This window comes from Mirounga leonina, unplaced genomic scaffold (genome assembly GCF_011800145.1).
Source record: "Mirounga leonina isolate KUSES-001 unplaced genomic scaffold, KU_Mleo_1.0 Mir_150, whole genome shotgun sequence".
NCBI classification, from domain to species: Eukaryota; Metazoa; Chordata; class Mammalia; order Carnivora; family Phocidae; genus Mirounga; species Mirounga leonina.
The window spans coordinates 20,835,678-20,851,926 of record NW_023270374.1 but is presented as its reverse complement, the minus strand read 5'-3'; the positions used below and the strand labels follow the sequence as shown (position 1 = coordinate 20,851,926).

The 16,249-nt window shown below is 59.1% G+C and overlaps 1 protein-coding gene across 13 annotated transcripts; it reads right to left on the bottom strand.

Annotated features, from left to right (window-relative positions):
• Positions 1 to 2,101: 2,101 nt before the first annotated feature.
• On the bottom strand, positions 2,102 to 15,950 carry ADAM33 (ADAM metallopeptidase domain 33). Of its 13 annotated transcripts, none has more exons than XM_035005957.1 (22): positions 15,757 to 15,950; positions 13,629 to 13,708; positions 11,227 to 11,303; positions 9,411 to 9,489; positions 9,133 to 9,209; positions 8,858 to 9,047; positions 8,286 to 8,351; positions 8,133 to 8,204; positions 7,785 to 7,951; positions 7,610 to 7,694; positions 7,362 to 7,504; positions 6,671 to 6,848; positions 6,447 to 6,536; positions 6,043 to 6,238; positions 5,818 to 5,926; positions 5,527 to 5,725; positions 5,355 to 5,432; positions 5,163 to 5,271; positions 4,937 to 5,084; positions 3,789 to 3,880; positions 3,531 to 3,605; positions 2,102 to 3,276 (listed from the first exon to the last, which is right to left on the bottom strand). In XM_035005957.1, the coding sequence occupies exons 1-21, from the start codon at positions 15,854 to 15,856 to the stop codon at positions 3,586 to 3,588; spliced, it is 2,355 nt and encodes a 784-aa protein (XP_034861848.1). In that variant the 5' UTR covers positions 15,857 to 15,950; the 3' UTR covers positions 2,102 to 3,276; positions 3,531 to 3,585. The 13 variants fall into 13 exon arrangements, with proteins under 13 accessions (XP_034861848.1, XP_034861850.1, XP_034861852.1 ...); XM_035005954.1 differs by having other exon boundaries at positions 2,486 to 3,276; positions 8,286 to 8,408; XM_035005950.1 differs by having other exon boundaries at positions 2,486 to 3,276; positions 7,610 to 7,951; positions 8,286 to 8,408.
• Between the last annotated feature and the right edge of the window lie 299 nt (positions 15,951 to 16,249).

Sequence of the window (16,249 nt, the reverse complement as noted above, 5' to 3'; positions counted from 1 at the left end):
CGAGCAGGGAGCCCGATGCGGGACTCGATGCGGGACTCGATCCAGGGACTCCAGGATCATGACCTGAGCTGAAGGCAGTGACTTAACCAACTGAGCCACCCAGGCGCCCGGGGTTTGATCCTTTTAATGTGCTATTGAATTCACTTTGCTAATATTTGGTTGAGAATTTTTGCATCTGTATTCATCAGGATACTGGTTTGTAGTGTCCTTGTATTGTATTGTATTTCTTTTTATTTCCTTATCTGGCTTTGGTATCAGGGCAATGCTGGTTTCCTAAAGTGAGTTTGGGAGTGTTCCCTCCTCTTTGAATTTTTTGGAAGAGTTTGAAAAGGACCGGCATTAATTCTTCCTTAAATGTTTAGTAGAATTCATTAGTGAAATCATCTGGTCCTGGGCTTCTAACTTCTTAACGTGGACCTTTATCCCACTGACTTTAAGCTCTCTTTGAAAAAAAAAAAAAAAATACTGTGGTCATAAATTTTCCTCAAAGTACTGCTTTCATGGCATACCCAATTTTTGATCATTCGATTTTTATCATGCAATTTTCTCTTTATCATGCAATTTTAAGTATTAAAGACATGTAATATAAGTGGGAGTCCCATAGGATCCAGACACCCCCCCCAAGGGTGAGAGTGTGGGGAGCTGTATTAATCACGTTCTTTATTTTCTGTATTTTATGATGGTTTGACATCTTGGTTTGGTGGGGGTGGGAGGGGAGGGAGCTTGCTGACTAGGGGAGAGACTGCCTCTAACCCTAAGTCCTAGAGTTCATGAAAATTTGCCTATGAATATGTCTTTCACATGCAGAGCAATCAATCCTGAGTCCATACCCCCAACCACCTCCTTTTTCCTAACCTTTACCAAGCCTGCATTTGCCCTGCCCTAAGTCACCACAGGGCCAGTACCAGACCATTAGAGACCACCCCTATACCGCACAGCTGGCCAGTCCTGAGGCGTTTATCTTGCCCTTCCTTGCCTTTCCTGCACAAACCTTAGTATAGGCTCTCCCCTCACTCCTGCTTCTGCCTCCCCTCTGAACCTCATGCTTCCCCATGTGGCCCTGCATGGCCTGACATGACCCCTTCTCTTGGGAATTGTAAGTAATAATAACTCCTTTCAGTGGCCTTAACCCCTCCATTGTCAGTACTCAGGTCATCATTATCAATCAAAATCTCACGGGTACAATTAAGACAGAAGGCAGCTTGGGGTCCCGGGGTGGTGCAGTTGGTTGAATGTCCGGACTCTTGGTTTCAGCTCAGGTCATGTTCTCAGGGTCCTGAGATAGAGCCCTGCATCTGGCTCTAAGCTCAGTGGGGAGTCTGCTTGAGAGTCCCTTTCCCTCTCCCGCTGCCCCTCCCCCTGCTCACTTGCTCTCTCAAATAAATAAATCTTAAAAAAAAAAAAAAAAAAAAAGACAAGGCAGCTTCAGAAAACTGTCTCATTCAACCTCTGGGGCTGATGGAATAGGAGCCAGCCCGAGCCCGGGGCTGCCTCTTCTCTGCTGCCCATGGCAGAGATGCTTGTTTGTAAAAATTCCCCCAAGTCTTCATGCGCTCTGAAACATGATTCTGCTGCTCTTCCCATCAAGAGGTAGAGTTTCTCTCCCAATCCCTGGAATTTGGGCTGGCCCTGTGACTTGCTTGTGCCAATAGAGTGTTATGGAAGTAAAATGTGCCAGTCGTAGAATCTTCTAGAAGATTTGCAAGCTTCCACTTACTTTCTGGCAGGATTGGGACTGGGGTGAGACAGGATCACTATTAAAATATTTCCTTCTGCCTCAGGTTCCAATGTGGCTTGGCATCACACTGTCACTGATCTGGTCTTCAGTTAAAATCCTGATATTTTGTTCATAATTGATTTTTTTTTGCACTGATTTTGATCTTTTAAAATATTGCATTAAAATATTACTTATCTTGATTGCCTTTCTTTTGTGCTCAAGGTAAGTGCATCACCTGCCTTACCCTAATACTGCTCTGCTCTCTCAAGTCCTCCCCAGCTGTCATGTGAGCAAGCCTGAGCTAGTCTGTTGGAAAATGGGTGCATAGCCCATTTGTCCACATCACTCTAGCCAACAGCCAGCCAACCCCAGAAGCAGAACTGCCCAACTGACCAGCAGCTGATTGCAATCATAAGAGGCCAACTGAACCACCTGCTGAGTTAAACCTAATTTGCCAATTCACAGAATTAGTTGTTTTAAGCTACTATGTTTTGGGGGTAGTTTTGTTATACAGCAACAGCTGACTGATACAGAAGGTCACCCAACAATTCTTTCATGAAGCACGGGGAGAGAATAAGTGGCTTCTCAGAATCTCCAAGGGAGGCAAAAGAGGTGGGGCAAAGGGGTCATTCCAGCTAGGTAACACCATCCCAGATACATTTGGGGCCCTGGCTGCCATCTGAGGCTTCACCTACCAGCTACCACCCCTTGGGACCCTCAGGGAGCCCCATGGGGTTGGATCTATATACAGAAAAGACTCACAGAGGCTCAAAGGCAGCATGTCTTTCTTCTGACTTCTACTTTGGTGTCCGTTTTAAAACAGCTCCCACTGTCCCCTCCCAGGGAATGGAAGAGAGGCTGAGTAGTGTCCAAAGTCGGGAGGGAGTGACAGCAGTCCCCACACTCCTCCAAAACCTCAAGTGGAGGACCAAGAACCGGGGTGAGGCTGAGGAAGCGTCTGAGGGACAAGATAAGGCAGGAAAAGGGAGGGAGGAGGGTCCCAAGGATTTTGTTTGGGTGTTTTTGTTTGTTTGTTTGTTTTTGCTGGGGCCAGGCTCCAGGGAAGTGGACTCTGTCTGAAATGTAGAGCCCCCAGAGCTGGCTTCTGGCCCGGCAGCTGCTGGCCTCTACAGAGCTGGGTCTGGGTAAAATACATGGAGCAGAGACACCCAGGCTCCCTGGACAGAGGCCTCTCCTGATGCCCATCATGACCCAGCCTCCCCTGGTGACAGGAGGTCAGTGACTACATGAACATTGCTCCTTGGACTGATAGATTCTTGGGCTGGAGTATGTACCTTACCAGGATTCCCTAGTCTTAAGGAATGCGGACAGTATTGGGCACCTTCTGATAAGGCTCTGGGGTCCTGGAGTCAGTGGGGCAAGCTCAGCTCAGGGAAGAAACTTGCAGGCTGCCAAAGTGCATGAGGTCTGACTCTCTGGCTCTTCCCTGGGAGACCAAGTCCCCGGAGGGGCTGTCAGAGGTCGACGGTCTGTAAGTATCCTCATCTCGGGAGCTCCCTCTCACCAGAGACAGGATCTTGCCTTCTGGGCTTGACCTGCTGAAAACGAAGAGGAGGGATGACCCCTGAGGGCCAGGACCCCCTTTCCTCCCTCAGTGAAGACCAGTGACCCAGGAAGAGACACAACTTCTCTCTCTCCCACCCTGGGGGCTTCCAGCATCTGGTCTCGGTGACAACAGCTTTTCCACAAGATCAAATCTCATTTGCATAATAACCCAAGCTCAGAAACCTCAGAGGGGCCGGCAGATGAGGGGCAACAGAGGTGGGTGGATGAGGTGGGGGGCCCCACCTACCTTGGGGTTGCAGGCAGCACAACAGGGCAGAGGCTTCTCAAGGTGGTTCCTGGGCTCAGGCAGAGTCCTCAAGGTCTGCAGCAATGGGTGGAGGACATATATTGTGACCACAGGCAGGAGTCCCTGGGGCAAGGTGGGCTCAGGGGCCTCAAGATGACTGGGTGTTATGTGGAAAGGAGGGGGGCCCATCTGGAAGGAGGTAGAAGGCAAGAGCCCATCCTTCACTTCCCTCCCCATCTCCTCCTGTGCCTCACTCACCCAGGGACCGGGGCTCTCCAATGGCTGCTGGGCCCAACTCCATGGGGTGAACACTGCTGGGGGGGCGGTCCCTGTTTGGGGCATCTTTGGGCCTGAGCAGTGCGATAAGACGGCAGGAGGTTGGCACAGTGGTCCTGAGCAGGCATGCCCGATCTGAGTTCTGCCTTGAATGAGTCTCTACCCTTCTGGTCCACATCCCTGCCTCCAGTTCCCTTCCTGCTCCCTCCTGGGAGAGGCCCCTGGGTTCCAGGCTCCAGGTCTGACTCCTGCCCTCCTGGGGCCATGGGCACTTCTCTCTAGCCCTGACATTTCTCTCAAGCTCTGCCATCACCCCAGCATCCTGGCATCCCTCCAGATATTGGCATCACTCAGGTTGCCCCCCACCCCGCCCAGCCTCCAGGACTCCTGATGCGGACACACCAAACTCTGAGCACCTTGCTCCTCCCCCATAGACCTGCAATTACTGCTCATTGTGTCAAAGCCCTCTCAGAACCTGGGACCTGGCTGGTGCCCTGCCCCTGTCTGGGCTGCCCTCTGCCCCCATCTCTAGCCCAAGCCCTGCCCTTTCCCGCAGCTTGTCCGGAGTACTCCCAAGGCCAGGCTGTGTCAGATGTGCCATAGGGGGCCTCCCTTGACCAGCACCGGGTGATCAACCATGCTCAGGTACTATGTGACCTCCTCCCAGGTCATGGAGAACTGGGTGAAGGGCAAGCCCTTGGCACAAGGGCAGCCAGCCCCAGAGCTAAGCAGCGGTATGAAGTGAAAGGATGTGCTGGGCCCAGCATCTGCGGACTTGAAAGGTGTACAGGAGACATTTAGGCAGAGGAAGTGGGAAAAGGCATGTGAGGCTAGAAAAGTCTTGAGGGGCACAGTGGAGCAAGAACCAAAGGATGAGTTGGTAGAATAAAGGCAGTCTAGGGTGAGGCAGCCCCCTGGTGGGAGAGACAGAAGAGGGGGTCAAGAGGGTCTGAACCTCAGTAACTGGGAGGGGTTGAGGGCCCCCAGGGATCCACACACACCCATTGTGGCCTCCTGCTCAGGGCTCCTTTCCACCGCCTCCGGCCACCTCTGTGCAGCCGGGGACAAGGTCTGAGGACCCCACCCCAGCTCCCCCAGGCAGGAACCACGGGAGTGGGCTCAGAGCCTACCCACGGCATGCGGCGTCCCTCCTCGAGCCCCAGAGGCATTGCTGGAGACGGGACCCCGGCTGCCGGCAGCAGCACCAGGCCAGGCCAGCCCCGGGGAGCAGAGGCAGCAGAAAGCTAAGGATCAGTGCCAGCAGGAAGGCCTTGTGGTCTGGGGACAACAGGGCAAGGCTGAGTCCTTAGCAGGTGCACCATCCCAGCCTTCCCCACTTGTCCCCCATGGACACACTTTCAGGCTGCATAGGGCCACTGTCCACACTGCCACCAAACCCTGGCTTGTCGCAGGAGGGCGGAGCCCAGCCCGGAGCGCAGTGGCAGTTTTGGTTACTGTTGCAAACCTACAGAGGAGAAGACAGAAGGAGGATCCCATGGGATCAGGAACCCCAAGCCCACCTGCCCCCATCAACTTTCTGACACTCACCCCATGGCCATGGCAGGCTGCCAGGCATTGCTCCAGCTCCCAGAAGGTAGTGTTTTGGCAACGCCTGTCCTGGCACACCTATGGGCAGGGTGTGCACCGGGCAGTCGGGGGGAGTGATGCTCCCCGCGCAGGATTCAAGCATTAGGGAGGGGCGGGGGGGTACAGGGCTCACCATGCTAGGTCCACACTGGGTACCTGGCTCTACCAGGCCCAAGTCGAGCACGTCCAGCTGGACACCGGGCAGCACGAAGACTCCCCTGCAGGTCACCTGATGGCTGCCTAGTCCAACGGTGGAGTCCACGGGCTCCGTGTGCGCCGGGCGTGGGCGCTGCTCCCCGCCCAGGCACTGCAGCTTCCCGCACTGCGCATCCCTGGGGAGGAAAGTGCAGGGTGATCAAACAGCGAGATGTGTCCTTGCCCCAACGCACTACGCAGCTTCCTCGCCCTCCCCTCCGCTCCTCACCTCTGCGCACAAGGCACGAAGCCACCCTTGCGGTCCTCGCCGCAGTTCCCGTGGGCGTCTCCCGCGGAGTTCACCGTCTGGAAACAGGCGTCCGGGGCTGGGCTGGAGCCTGAGGACGCATGGGCGAGACCGCGCTGGCTTCAGGGCCCCCGCCCCCTCCCGTCTTCCCTGGAGTGGAAAAGAGCGCAGGCCCGAGGATGGGCCGGGGTGCTCGGGTAGTCTCACCAGGCCCCCAGAGCTGTTGGCATTGCTGCTCCAGTGTAGGACACGCGCCATCCCAGCAGTAGCCCCGGCCGCTGGCGCAGGGCGAGCCGTCCAGTAGGTAAAGGTCCGGGGGGCAGTAAGGAGAGGCGCCCGTGCAGAACTCTGGGAGGTCACAGTCGCCCACAGCTCGGCGGCACGGCACGCCAGCCGGCTTCAGCTACGCAGGTGACCGGGTGGAGGGAGGGTGGCCGAGGCACAGAGGGACAATAGACAGGGAGAGATCCACGCCGTAAGCGCGGCTCAGAGGCTGGAGGGCAGAGCAGAGCCCGCACCCGCAGGGGGACCCGAGCGTGCCAGTCAGCCAAGACCACCAGGCCGGCTCGCAAGCGCCCCCTAACCCTCACCCGAGCCTCCCACGCCCTCACCAGGCAGCGCGCGCAGCAGTCGCCGTGGGTGCACTGGGCCCCCGCGCGCAGCGAGCAGTTGTGGGCGAGGCAGCAGGCGTCCGGGCACTCCTGGAGCCAAAAAGGGGATGTGGGACCAGGTGAGGACGCCGCGCCCCGGACCTCGGGGGAGGGGGGCGGGCGGGGCGCCAGCCTCGGGCCCCCACCCCCACCCGCACCCCGGGGTCCGGGAGCGCGGACCTGACCTGGCTGGCGCCGCAGTCACACTCCTCGCCGTCCTCCACGAGGCCGTTCCCGCAGCGCGCGCGGGGCACCAGGAGCCTGGGGTCGGGCGCGTTGGAAAGGCACGCACCGCCCCCCTTGCGGAAGAAGGCGCGCAGCTGGCGCCGGCTGCAGGCGCTGAATACGCGCGGGAACGGGGGCCTACGGGCAGGGGAGGGCGTCGGGCGTGCGGGCACCGCCACCCTCAGCCCCCAGCTCGTCTCCGATCCCCTCCCACCACTACCCGCTGTACTTGGCCGCACAGCCCCTGGCTGCGCGCACAGCGCCTAAGCGACCGGCGGCCCGGGTCCTCCAGAGGCAGAGCCCGAAGAGGGCAAGTAACCTGCACAAAGTCACACTGCGAGCCCGAGGCGGGGACCAGGCAGCCCAGGACTCGAGGTCGAATCGCGACCTAGCGCCGTTCCTCCCGGGGTTAGAGAATCCTCGCTAGAATGTTCTGAAAATAACCTTCATACTTTTGAGAATCTGCTTTTTCTGCGTTTCCTCCTTTTAAGCGTCATGAAGAACTCTCGGGGCGGTGCTGTGGTCATATCCCCATTTTACGGGAGAGGAAATCGAGGGATAACCATTTCTTCCCAAGAAAGGCAGCTGGGGAAGGCCCCCTGGTCCAGCGGAGCCTCCCCCCGCAGCCCCTACCGACCGCGGCGTCCGTACCCGGTGGCCGCGGCCATGACGCAGCCGCCTTGCTCGGCCGCCGCCTCCACGCAGCAGCCGTCGGGGTCGTGGCTGAGGCCAAGGCTGTGACCTATCTCGTGGGCCATAGTGGCGGCTGCGCCAATGGGGAGCTCTGAGTGGTCCTGAGAGGGAGCGGGGACGGTCAGGGCGGGCTGCGGGGCTGCCTCCTCCCCCCCACCCTCCCCTTGCTCTGCTGCCCCCTTCCTATCCCCAGGGGTGGAGCTCACGGTGCTCACGCCTCCCGAGCTCTCGGCGCGACACATGCCCTCGATGGGCGCCAGGCCCACGGTGGTGCCCTGGAAGGCGCGACCCCTGAAGGCGGAACGCATGCATGGTGAGCCGGCCGGGCCAGGATTCTGGGCGGCCGGGCCGGGGCCCCGCGTGGGCATCAGAGGCACCCACGTGAGCAGCTGCGCGGAGTCGTGCGGCCGTCGTGCCCACAGCCCCCGGCGCCAGTGCAGGAAGGCCCAGAGCGTGGCATTCGCGTCCGGCGTGACGCGGCTCTGGTCCTGCTCCGTCCACACCTCCAGGCCAGTCAGTGCCACCTGAATGTCCAGAGTCCTGAGAATCTGCGGACGGGACGGGGGTGAGGACAGGACGTGCCACAGTGCCCGTGCTCCTCCGTGGGGGCGCCCTCTCTTCTCTGCTCGGGTCCCGGGCCTCATCTCCAAGCCTGCCACACCTCCCCTAGGACTTGCCAGCCCATATGACAGTCACCCCCTTTAGGGGTGTCTTTCCACCAACCCCAACCTGGTTCACATAGTTGGCCACCTCCAGGAGACGCTGTTTGGTGTGGTTCAAGTTCCGGTGCTGGGTCAAGAACTGGAAAGGCAGACATAAGAGGGTGTGACAGGCTGAACTGGCCCCATCCCACCCCGGCAGCCCCCAGGGCCTCTGGCTCACCAGCGTGTGGTCAGCCACTATGTACAGCTCCAGGAACTTCGGGCTCCTGCGGACCTCCCTCCTCTCCTGGGGAGAGGCAACGGTGACCCTCAGCAGCAGGCTGCTGGGCTTGAGTCCTGACCACTAACCCCAATTCCCAGGAAGCAGAAAGTTAACTCTAAAAAATTGCTAGGGGGTGGGCCTGGGTGGCTCAGTTGGTTAAGCGTCTGCCTTCAGCTCAGGTCATGATCCCGGGGTCCTGGGATGTAGCCCCACATCGGGCTCCCTGCTCGGCGGGAAGCCTGCTTCTCCCTCTCCCACTCCTCCTGCTTATTCCCTCTCTTGCTGTCTCTCTCTCTCTCTCTCTCTCTCTCTGTCAATTAAATAAATAAAATCTTTAAAAAATAATAAAATATTTTTTAAAAATAAAAAAAACAAAAATAAATAAAAATTGCTAGAACTTGTTTCTTCAGCCTCCAAATAAAAATATCAGGATCGGAGGCCCTGAACTGGGGCTGTGTATTCCTATGTCTTGTGATTTGGAGGGTTATGGATACTGCATTCCCATTCCCCCTCCTATCTGTGCCCCTGACCTTGATCTGAGTGGCACGAGAAAGGTTGGCCATGTCCCCTTTGCTCCTGGCATCCCTGTGGCTGCAGGTCCCTTTCCAGCCGAGCAGCTGCCCAATTTGGAACATCTTGTGAGTGATGAAGTCCTCAGAGTCTCCAGCTCGTAGAGGATGCACATAATAACTAGCATTCCTGTCCAGTGTGATCAGGCCCCTAGGGCGCAGAGGAGTGCAGAGGAGGGTGTGAGGGGACTCTTGCCCCAGCCCCAGGCCCAGCTCCCTCCCACGGAACTCCTCACCTCATCCCAGAGCAGGTGCTGAAGACTACCCAGGAGTCAGGGAAGCCCCTCACACGCCCATGGTAGTGGCAGTGGTCCTGGAGAGCAAGAGACCCAGCCCCAAAGCTCAGCCAGGGCTGAACTGGGAGGGGCAAGAGAGAGAGGGCATGGTGGGGGGCTGGCTCCAGCCTCTCCTTAAGAACAGGAGGAGAATGGGGAAGGAATGGTGGAGAGGTCCTCAGGGAGTGCACCCCCCAGTACCCCTTACCCTGTCCTCAGAGCCCACGGGAGTATCTCACCGTGTGGTTGGGAACCAGCACCACTGGCTGCCCATCTGGGCTATAGTGGGTTTCTGTGTATCCTGGGGCCAGCAGCCTGCTGGGAGGGGGTGTTGTAAGAGTCAGCTAATTCAGCCTGGCCTCTTCCAGGATGCCCTCCAGCCTTCCCCCCTGAATGCTAATTGAGCAGCTCTGTGAAGCGAGGCATAGGGCTAGCACTGAGGAAACACCCACATGTGTCTTAGGGAACAGACAGGAGCCACCATGTGTTGCTCAGGTCAGAAAACCCTGGGCTAGAGGCAGAAAGGTGGAGGGCAGGAAGGAGCCTTGGCGGTGGCTGAGGTGTGGGAAGTAGGAGTGTAGGAAGCACCAGGGAGGAGCAGGAATGGGGAAAGAGTCTGGGGTTCCTGTGGGACCTGTGGCAGGCAGCTGGGTCCACAGGTCTGGGGAGGGGCAGGAGGGAGGATTCAAGAGACACTGATGAGGAGGTGGAACCTGGAGCCAAGGAAGTGCAGTGGCCTCCCTAGGTGGCCCTACCTGCTGCTCAGCCTTGTTGGGCATCTGGTCAACCTTCTCTCATCCTCTTTCCTGTCCCCAAGATCCTTCAGACCTTCTCTGGCCCCTAGACCCCACAAATCTCCCCACCTGTCCTTCAGTGATGTTCACCCCATGCTTCCAGAGAAAAGAGAATCTCCACCTGCTCACAGCTGCTCCTGCCTGCCCACCTGAGCAGGAATCCCCATCCCCACCTTCTTCAGACCCCACTCCAGTAACGATTCCACCTTCTTTCTCCATCTCTCCAGGGCCCTTCCCACCAAGGTGAATCAATCATGAGTCCATTTCTCTTCTGTAAAGAAAATCCTCAACCCCCATCTCGCCTTGACCTCTTTACTGCCAGACCAACCCAAAGACCTGTGATGCCTGCTTCTCCACCTCCTAGTCTTTCCTCCACCTTCTCTAGCTTGGCTCCCCCAATACACACAACACACTCAACCCAAGGAGTAGGCGATGTGGTCACCCCCTTTCATGTGTGGGGACGTTGAGCCTCAGAGGAACTGTGGTTAAATGTGGTGGAACTAGAATGTGTTCCTGGTCCATCTGGCTCCATGGGGGAGAAGTCAACGTGTGTAGAGTGCTTGGAACAATGCCTCTGAGGAAGCAAGCACTCAGTGAATGATAGCTATTGGTAATTCCATCTGGATGGTTTCCAGACCCCATGCTCCATTTTGGACACCCACCCACCCAGCCCATCTCTGCCTGCTCATTCACCAGCTCAGAATCTTTGGCTTTGCCCCATCCTGGACACTCAGCCTTAAAATGGCCTCTGTGATCTGGTCCTACTGGGACTTCCCAATTTCATTTCACGCTGCTCCCCTCCCTGCCGATGGAGACCCTCCAGGCAAGCCAGACAAATTGCCTCCCCCTGAATGTGTCTGGACTTGGTAGCCACAGCACCTTTTTCCCTGCTATCCCTCAGCCCAGAGCACCTACCCATTCTTGGAATCCATCTTGGATTCTCTTTTGACTAAGCACATCCTTTGAGCACCCACAGGGTGATGCTCACTCATTTCTGGCAGGAAGCTAACAAGGTGCTCCTGGGGCTGGAACGAGGAGTGAGCCCCACAGCAGGGCTCACCCAGCCTCAGCAGCCTACTTCAGCCTTGAGGGAGCCGGTCATAGGCTGGCATGACTCTTCTAGTCACCTGTACCTCTGTTTCTGGGGCCCTTGCCCCATCCAGCCTCTCTCATGTGTTCCCCTCAGTGCCCCCCACACCAACCCCCCCTGGAGAGGGGGGCTGTTCTTGGCTGCTAGCCTCCTCCCCAGCCTGGTACTCACTGGTTCTTCTCCAGCTGCAGCAGGAGCTCCTGCCCTTCAGCCTTCAAGGCCACCAATCCTGTGTCTAGCTTCGAGACCTGGGCAAGAAGGAGAGCAGGGCTGAGGGATGGGCTCAGGGCTGGGATGGGGAGCTGGCTGGTGAGGGAGAGCGCAGGAGGCAGGGGGCAGTAGCCTCCCCCACTTGCCACAGCAGGTGTGGGTGTGGGTGGGGGTGAGAACACGCAGGCATATATGTTCCCAAACTCGGGATGCTTTTGGCTCTAACAACAGGCATTTGGCCCAGCCTGCTAGGTGAACACCACATCCTCCAGGGAGATGAGACAAGGGGTCCCAGAAAGGTATCCTGCCTTACACAAGGTGACTGGGCCCTTCCTCTGGCCCTCCCTCCTGTTTCACAGCCAGAAGCCAGAAGCCTTCCTCTAAGAGGGGAGGACAGTGGCGTCCTGAAGACATTGGGTGGAGGAGCGTCGGGTAGTCAGGCTCAGGCGTCCTTACAGCCTCTTGTTTCTGTATCTTCCTGCTCCCCACTCCCTGTAGAATTCAGACTTTACTCCCTCTGCCTCCAATTCCGACAGACCGAAAATTTCCCTGGCCTCCTGAAGGCCTGCCCACACCTGCTTCACTGAGCCCGTGAAGCAAACATTAACCCCCCCCCCCATTCCAGGCCAAGAGGAAAACATCCTGGGCCAGCCTCTCCTTCCCCATAGCCTCTTTGCCTCTCCCAGCCTCTCTTTCCCCATAGGCTCTTTGCCTCCCCCACCCTGCGGGATTACTCCATCTGCCCCTCCTTGTCCACTCTGCCTGGCTGGGGGCCCAGAGTTGGAGCCGGCCCCGGAGCCTCGTGGAGAGCTGCTGTGTCTTCAGAATGCTGGCCCCACCCTTGCTAGCCCTGCCCTTTTATCCCACCACGCACTGGGCTGGGCCCCAGGCCAAGGGGCTCAGATTATTTGGGGGGCCTTTTCTCTGCAGGTGGGAGCAGACAACTCCCCCACCCCAGCCAAGAGACCTCCCCAAGGCCCCAGGCATGAGCTCACATGGCCGGAATGCCACTTACTTTATTGGAGAAAGGTCTGCACCAAGCACAGACAGCAGCCCCAGATGGAAAGCCTCCTCCTACCTCAACCCCTGCCCGGGCTCCCCTCTCTCTGTCCTTCTGCAGCCCCTCCTGTCCTTGCTTCCTGCCCTCTTGGTGACCCGGCTATTCACCTAGCACCCCATCCCTAACCTGAAATGTGGGTATTTCCTGCCACTTGGACAGGACTCCCTGCCTCAACTCTGTCTACTGTCCTCATCTTGGCAGGCTTCCTGGAGGCAGGGGAAAGGAATGCCTTCTGGGATGCCCTTCTTCATCACAGCCCAGGCTGGACCGGGAGGGAGGACCACAGTCAGTGTGACTCCAGCATGTCCCTAGCCTCCCCTCTGCCAGTGATGTCTAGGACAACCAACTCAAAGCTTGGGCCCGCTTGAATGGGGGCCCCTGGGGGTCTGGGGGACCCAGTGAAGGTCCTAGGTTAAAGCCTGCTGGGCCTATGGGGCCCTCCTAGACTTCATGACACTGTCGTCCTGCCTTCCTCTTTGCTGGCTTAGAGAGTAGGTTGTCCTCTCTTGCCTGAAAATTCAGGATGAAGAGGGCTCTCTAGACCTGGTGGCGGGAGGGGGGAGGGGGAGACACTGGTCAATGGTTACAAGTCTTTCAGACCTTAGTGGGCCTCAGGCTTCTGGGCTTCTGGTCTCAGGCTGTGTGACCTTGGGCACTTTCTCCAACCTCTCTGGGCTTCAGTCTGCCCCTCTGTGAAATGGGGATACCAAGGCCACTGGCCTCCTGGTTTGTAGCACAGCTGTGTGACACATACAGATGGGGACACGGTTATTCTGGAAGTGTGTGATGGGTGGGTGTTGGCAGGAAGCTGGGGCAGAGCATCCTGGAGAAGCAAAATCAGGTGCATTTGGGGGGCACTCGGAGAGTGACCAGTGCCCCCTGGCCAGAAGTGGATTCTGCATGAGCCAGGGAGGCTGAAGTTTTCCTGGAGGGAACAGCAATGTGTCCACAGGGTAACATATTCTAGTAAACTGGGCAAAAGGAAGATATTTGGGGGTTTTCTTAAAGAGGTCCCTGAAAAGTTTCAGGCCCCACAGATTCTGGCCCCACCTCTGCCTGGTGGGGTGGGGGTGGCCTGAATAATTCTGGGAGGGAGGGAGGAGGGGGAGGTGGGGGAGGAGGCCTGAAAATGACTTCCATGTGTGAAGGCTCATGTGAGCCAGATATCTCCCCACCCCCACCTGCCAACCCTCCTGGAAGGGGCCCGAAAGGCCCCCAGCCAAACTGCCACGCTGAATGAGGAGGGGCAAAGGGGCCGGGAGACCCTGGGCTCCTGCAGAGGGAAGGATGAGCTGGCACTGACCGGCTCCTCCAGGGTGACCGTGCGTCGGGCTTGTGCATCCGGGACCCAGTGCAGGGTGACTGGTTCTCCAGGGTTGTTTCCTGGAGGGAGGACAGAGTAAAAGATGAGGGGGAACATAGGGGGGTGGGGACGACCAAGGGATGAGGTTACAGGACATCAGCTGGTTGGAATAGGAGACTCTATCTTCAACATTCAAAGGTATAGCCTGGAGAAGGGTGGCCACCCCTGGAGCATCCTTGGAACCAGGGAGGTGGCAGAAGAGAGACAGAGGAGCTCAGCTAGGGAAGTGGGAGCCCCGCTGACCTGGGGGAGGCTTGGGGGTCAGAGGTCACAAGGAAGAGACCAAGGCCCCCAGTGCAGAAGGGAAAGGAAAGGGGACGCAGCCTTGGGTATTTTTAGACTGGGCAGCAGATGCCTTTGGGGTGAGAGATCTGTGAAGAGAGGATGCCTGTGTCTCCGCCATCTGAGAAAAACAACAGCCAGATATCTGGGGAGACCCACCTTGCCCCGAGCTCCCCTTGGGGGCTTCATGCTGGAAGCGGGACTTCCGGGGACTCTAGCTCAGAAGCCCCTTCCCTGGATCTTCAAGGTGGGGAGGCCTGGGGAACAGAGCCTGAGTGCTCCCGGGCCAGGCGTGCTTAAGGGGGCTCTGGAGGAATACCAGAGCCAAGCATTACTCAGAAGGCTCTGGAATGCTCCCCTGGAATGCTCCCTGCCCCCCACCCCACACTGGGTCCCAGAGGCTCTTGCCACACCCGCCCTGCAGGAGCCAGGCCCCAGGCAGCCCAGAGCCTCTAGGCAGCCCTCCCTGTCCTCTGACACAATCCCTGGGGAAGTGAGCCCAGCTCCCAGAACCGACAGCCTCACCCAGCACCCAGCCAGCCCTGACCCCACGCTGAGATGGTTGACTGCGGAAGTGTTCCAGCTCTGGCCAGTCCACCCCAACTCCTTTCTCTTCCTCCATCCTCTCCCCCAGACCCGGTCGTCAAAGACCCAGAATAGCAGCACCTCTAGGAGTCCCCTTCCCCCAGGAAGCCCTCCCTGCTTGGATGAGCCAGTTGCTACGGTGGGGGAGGGAACTGAGTGAATCTGGGAGGAGTGGGGGGGCAACCAGCCCAGAGAGGACTTAACTGGGTGTGGAGAACTACCTCTTGCTGGCCCTAGGCTTCCCAGGTAGAGAGGGGAGGGTGGGCCTGTGCGCAGGTGTGCGAGCGGGTTGGGGGTTCTCTTCATGGCACCCCTGAGGAGGGAGGGGGGCAGAGATGGAGCCGTGATGATGAGGTTCAGGGAGCCAATGCGGTGTTGGGGAGCACAAAGCCCCTCTCCACTCCTCCCAGGGGTTATCTCACCTTCTCCTGACCCCAGGTTGAGGAGGAGGGAGCAGCCGTCCCCAAAGGCATGAGGGCTCTCATCCCACCCCCTCAGGGCCCCAGAACAGAACAGGACCCTATCCCTATTGGATACTGGCGCGGACAGTGCTCCCAAACCCAGTGCCCCCAGGCTGACCAGCCCAGCAGGGCCATTCCTGCCTCCTCCCCAGTGTCCGGTGTCCTCCCAGTCCCTCCACAGGCCACTTCCCATACAGGGTACAGGACTGGCCAGTCCTCCTACGCACTGGGGGTGTGGAGGTTAATTCCCAGGGCCCCTTCTGTCTGAAGCACCCTTCTCTATCTCACCAAACAAGGCAACAATATCAACAAAACACACACACACACACACACACATAGCCCCAAGGCCCTGCGCTACTGGGGATGAGCACGAGGCTGCAGGAGGGGGAGGGCACAGCAGGGACTCCTGGGACCCCGTGGGCTGCGCCTCAGGGATGGAGGTGCAGGGACGTGCACATCGGTGCATGGGGTCTAGGGGTGGTCAAGGCCGAGAGTCCTGGCAGAGGGTTTTGGGAACTGGGGCGGCTGCTCAGAGGGGATCGCCCCCCCGCTTCCCCCCGCCCCCCGTTTTGCCATTGCCACCTTGGCAGCTGCGCAGAGTGTGTCGGTCTGGGCCCCAAGGCCAGCCCCAGGACAGCTGAGAGTCCCTGCGCAGGTCCTGCGGAGACCCTCCCTGCCCTCCCAGCCACCGCGGTGGCGGACAGCGACATCCCCTGCGCCGCGGGGCACGTCCCACTCACCTTGAAACGCCTCGGCCCCCCACACCGGCCAAGGCAGCCGCAGGAGCAGCAGCAGCAGGCACGCCCGCGACCCTCGAGCTCTCGGGGCCCCCCGACCCATCGCTGGGAGCGCCCCGGCCCGCCACACGGCGGCTGCGGGCGGCCGGGCCCCGGCTCCGCCCCGGCTGGATCCGCGCCGACGCACGCCCCGGGCAGCCGGCCCGCAGCCTCCCGCCGCTCCCGCGCCACCCCGCACGGGGCCCCCCCAAGCCCTGCCGCCCGACCCCGCGCGCCCTCGGGGAGGGGGAGCCGGAGCGGCCGTCTAAGCGCAGGAGCAGGGCCGGCGGAATCCGTGCGGCCCCTCGGGGCTCCGCCAGCGCCCAGCCGCCGGGTAGGTCCCCGCGCCCTCTCCCCGCGGGGGCGGAGCGGGGCTGGAGAGGGGAGGGGGGGCCCTCGGCAGGGCCTGTGAGGGCCCCTGGGGGTGCGTGGGGGAGAGACCAGGGCGGGGGCCGCC

Coding starts and splice junctions, on each gene's coding strand:
- ADAM33 (XM_035005950.1), bottom strand. CDS start 15,856: ATGGGTCGGGGGGCCCCGAGAGCTCGAGGGTCGCGGGCGTGCCTGCTG. Junction 13,709..15,756: donor GGGGGCCGAGGCGTTTCAAG/GTGAGTGGGACG, acceptor TCCTCCCTCCAG/GAAACAACCCTGGAGAACCA. Junction 7,505..7,609: donor GCTCGGGAGGCGTGAGCACC/GTGAGCTCCACC, acceptor GCTCCCTCTCAG/GACCACTCAGAGCTCCCCAT.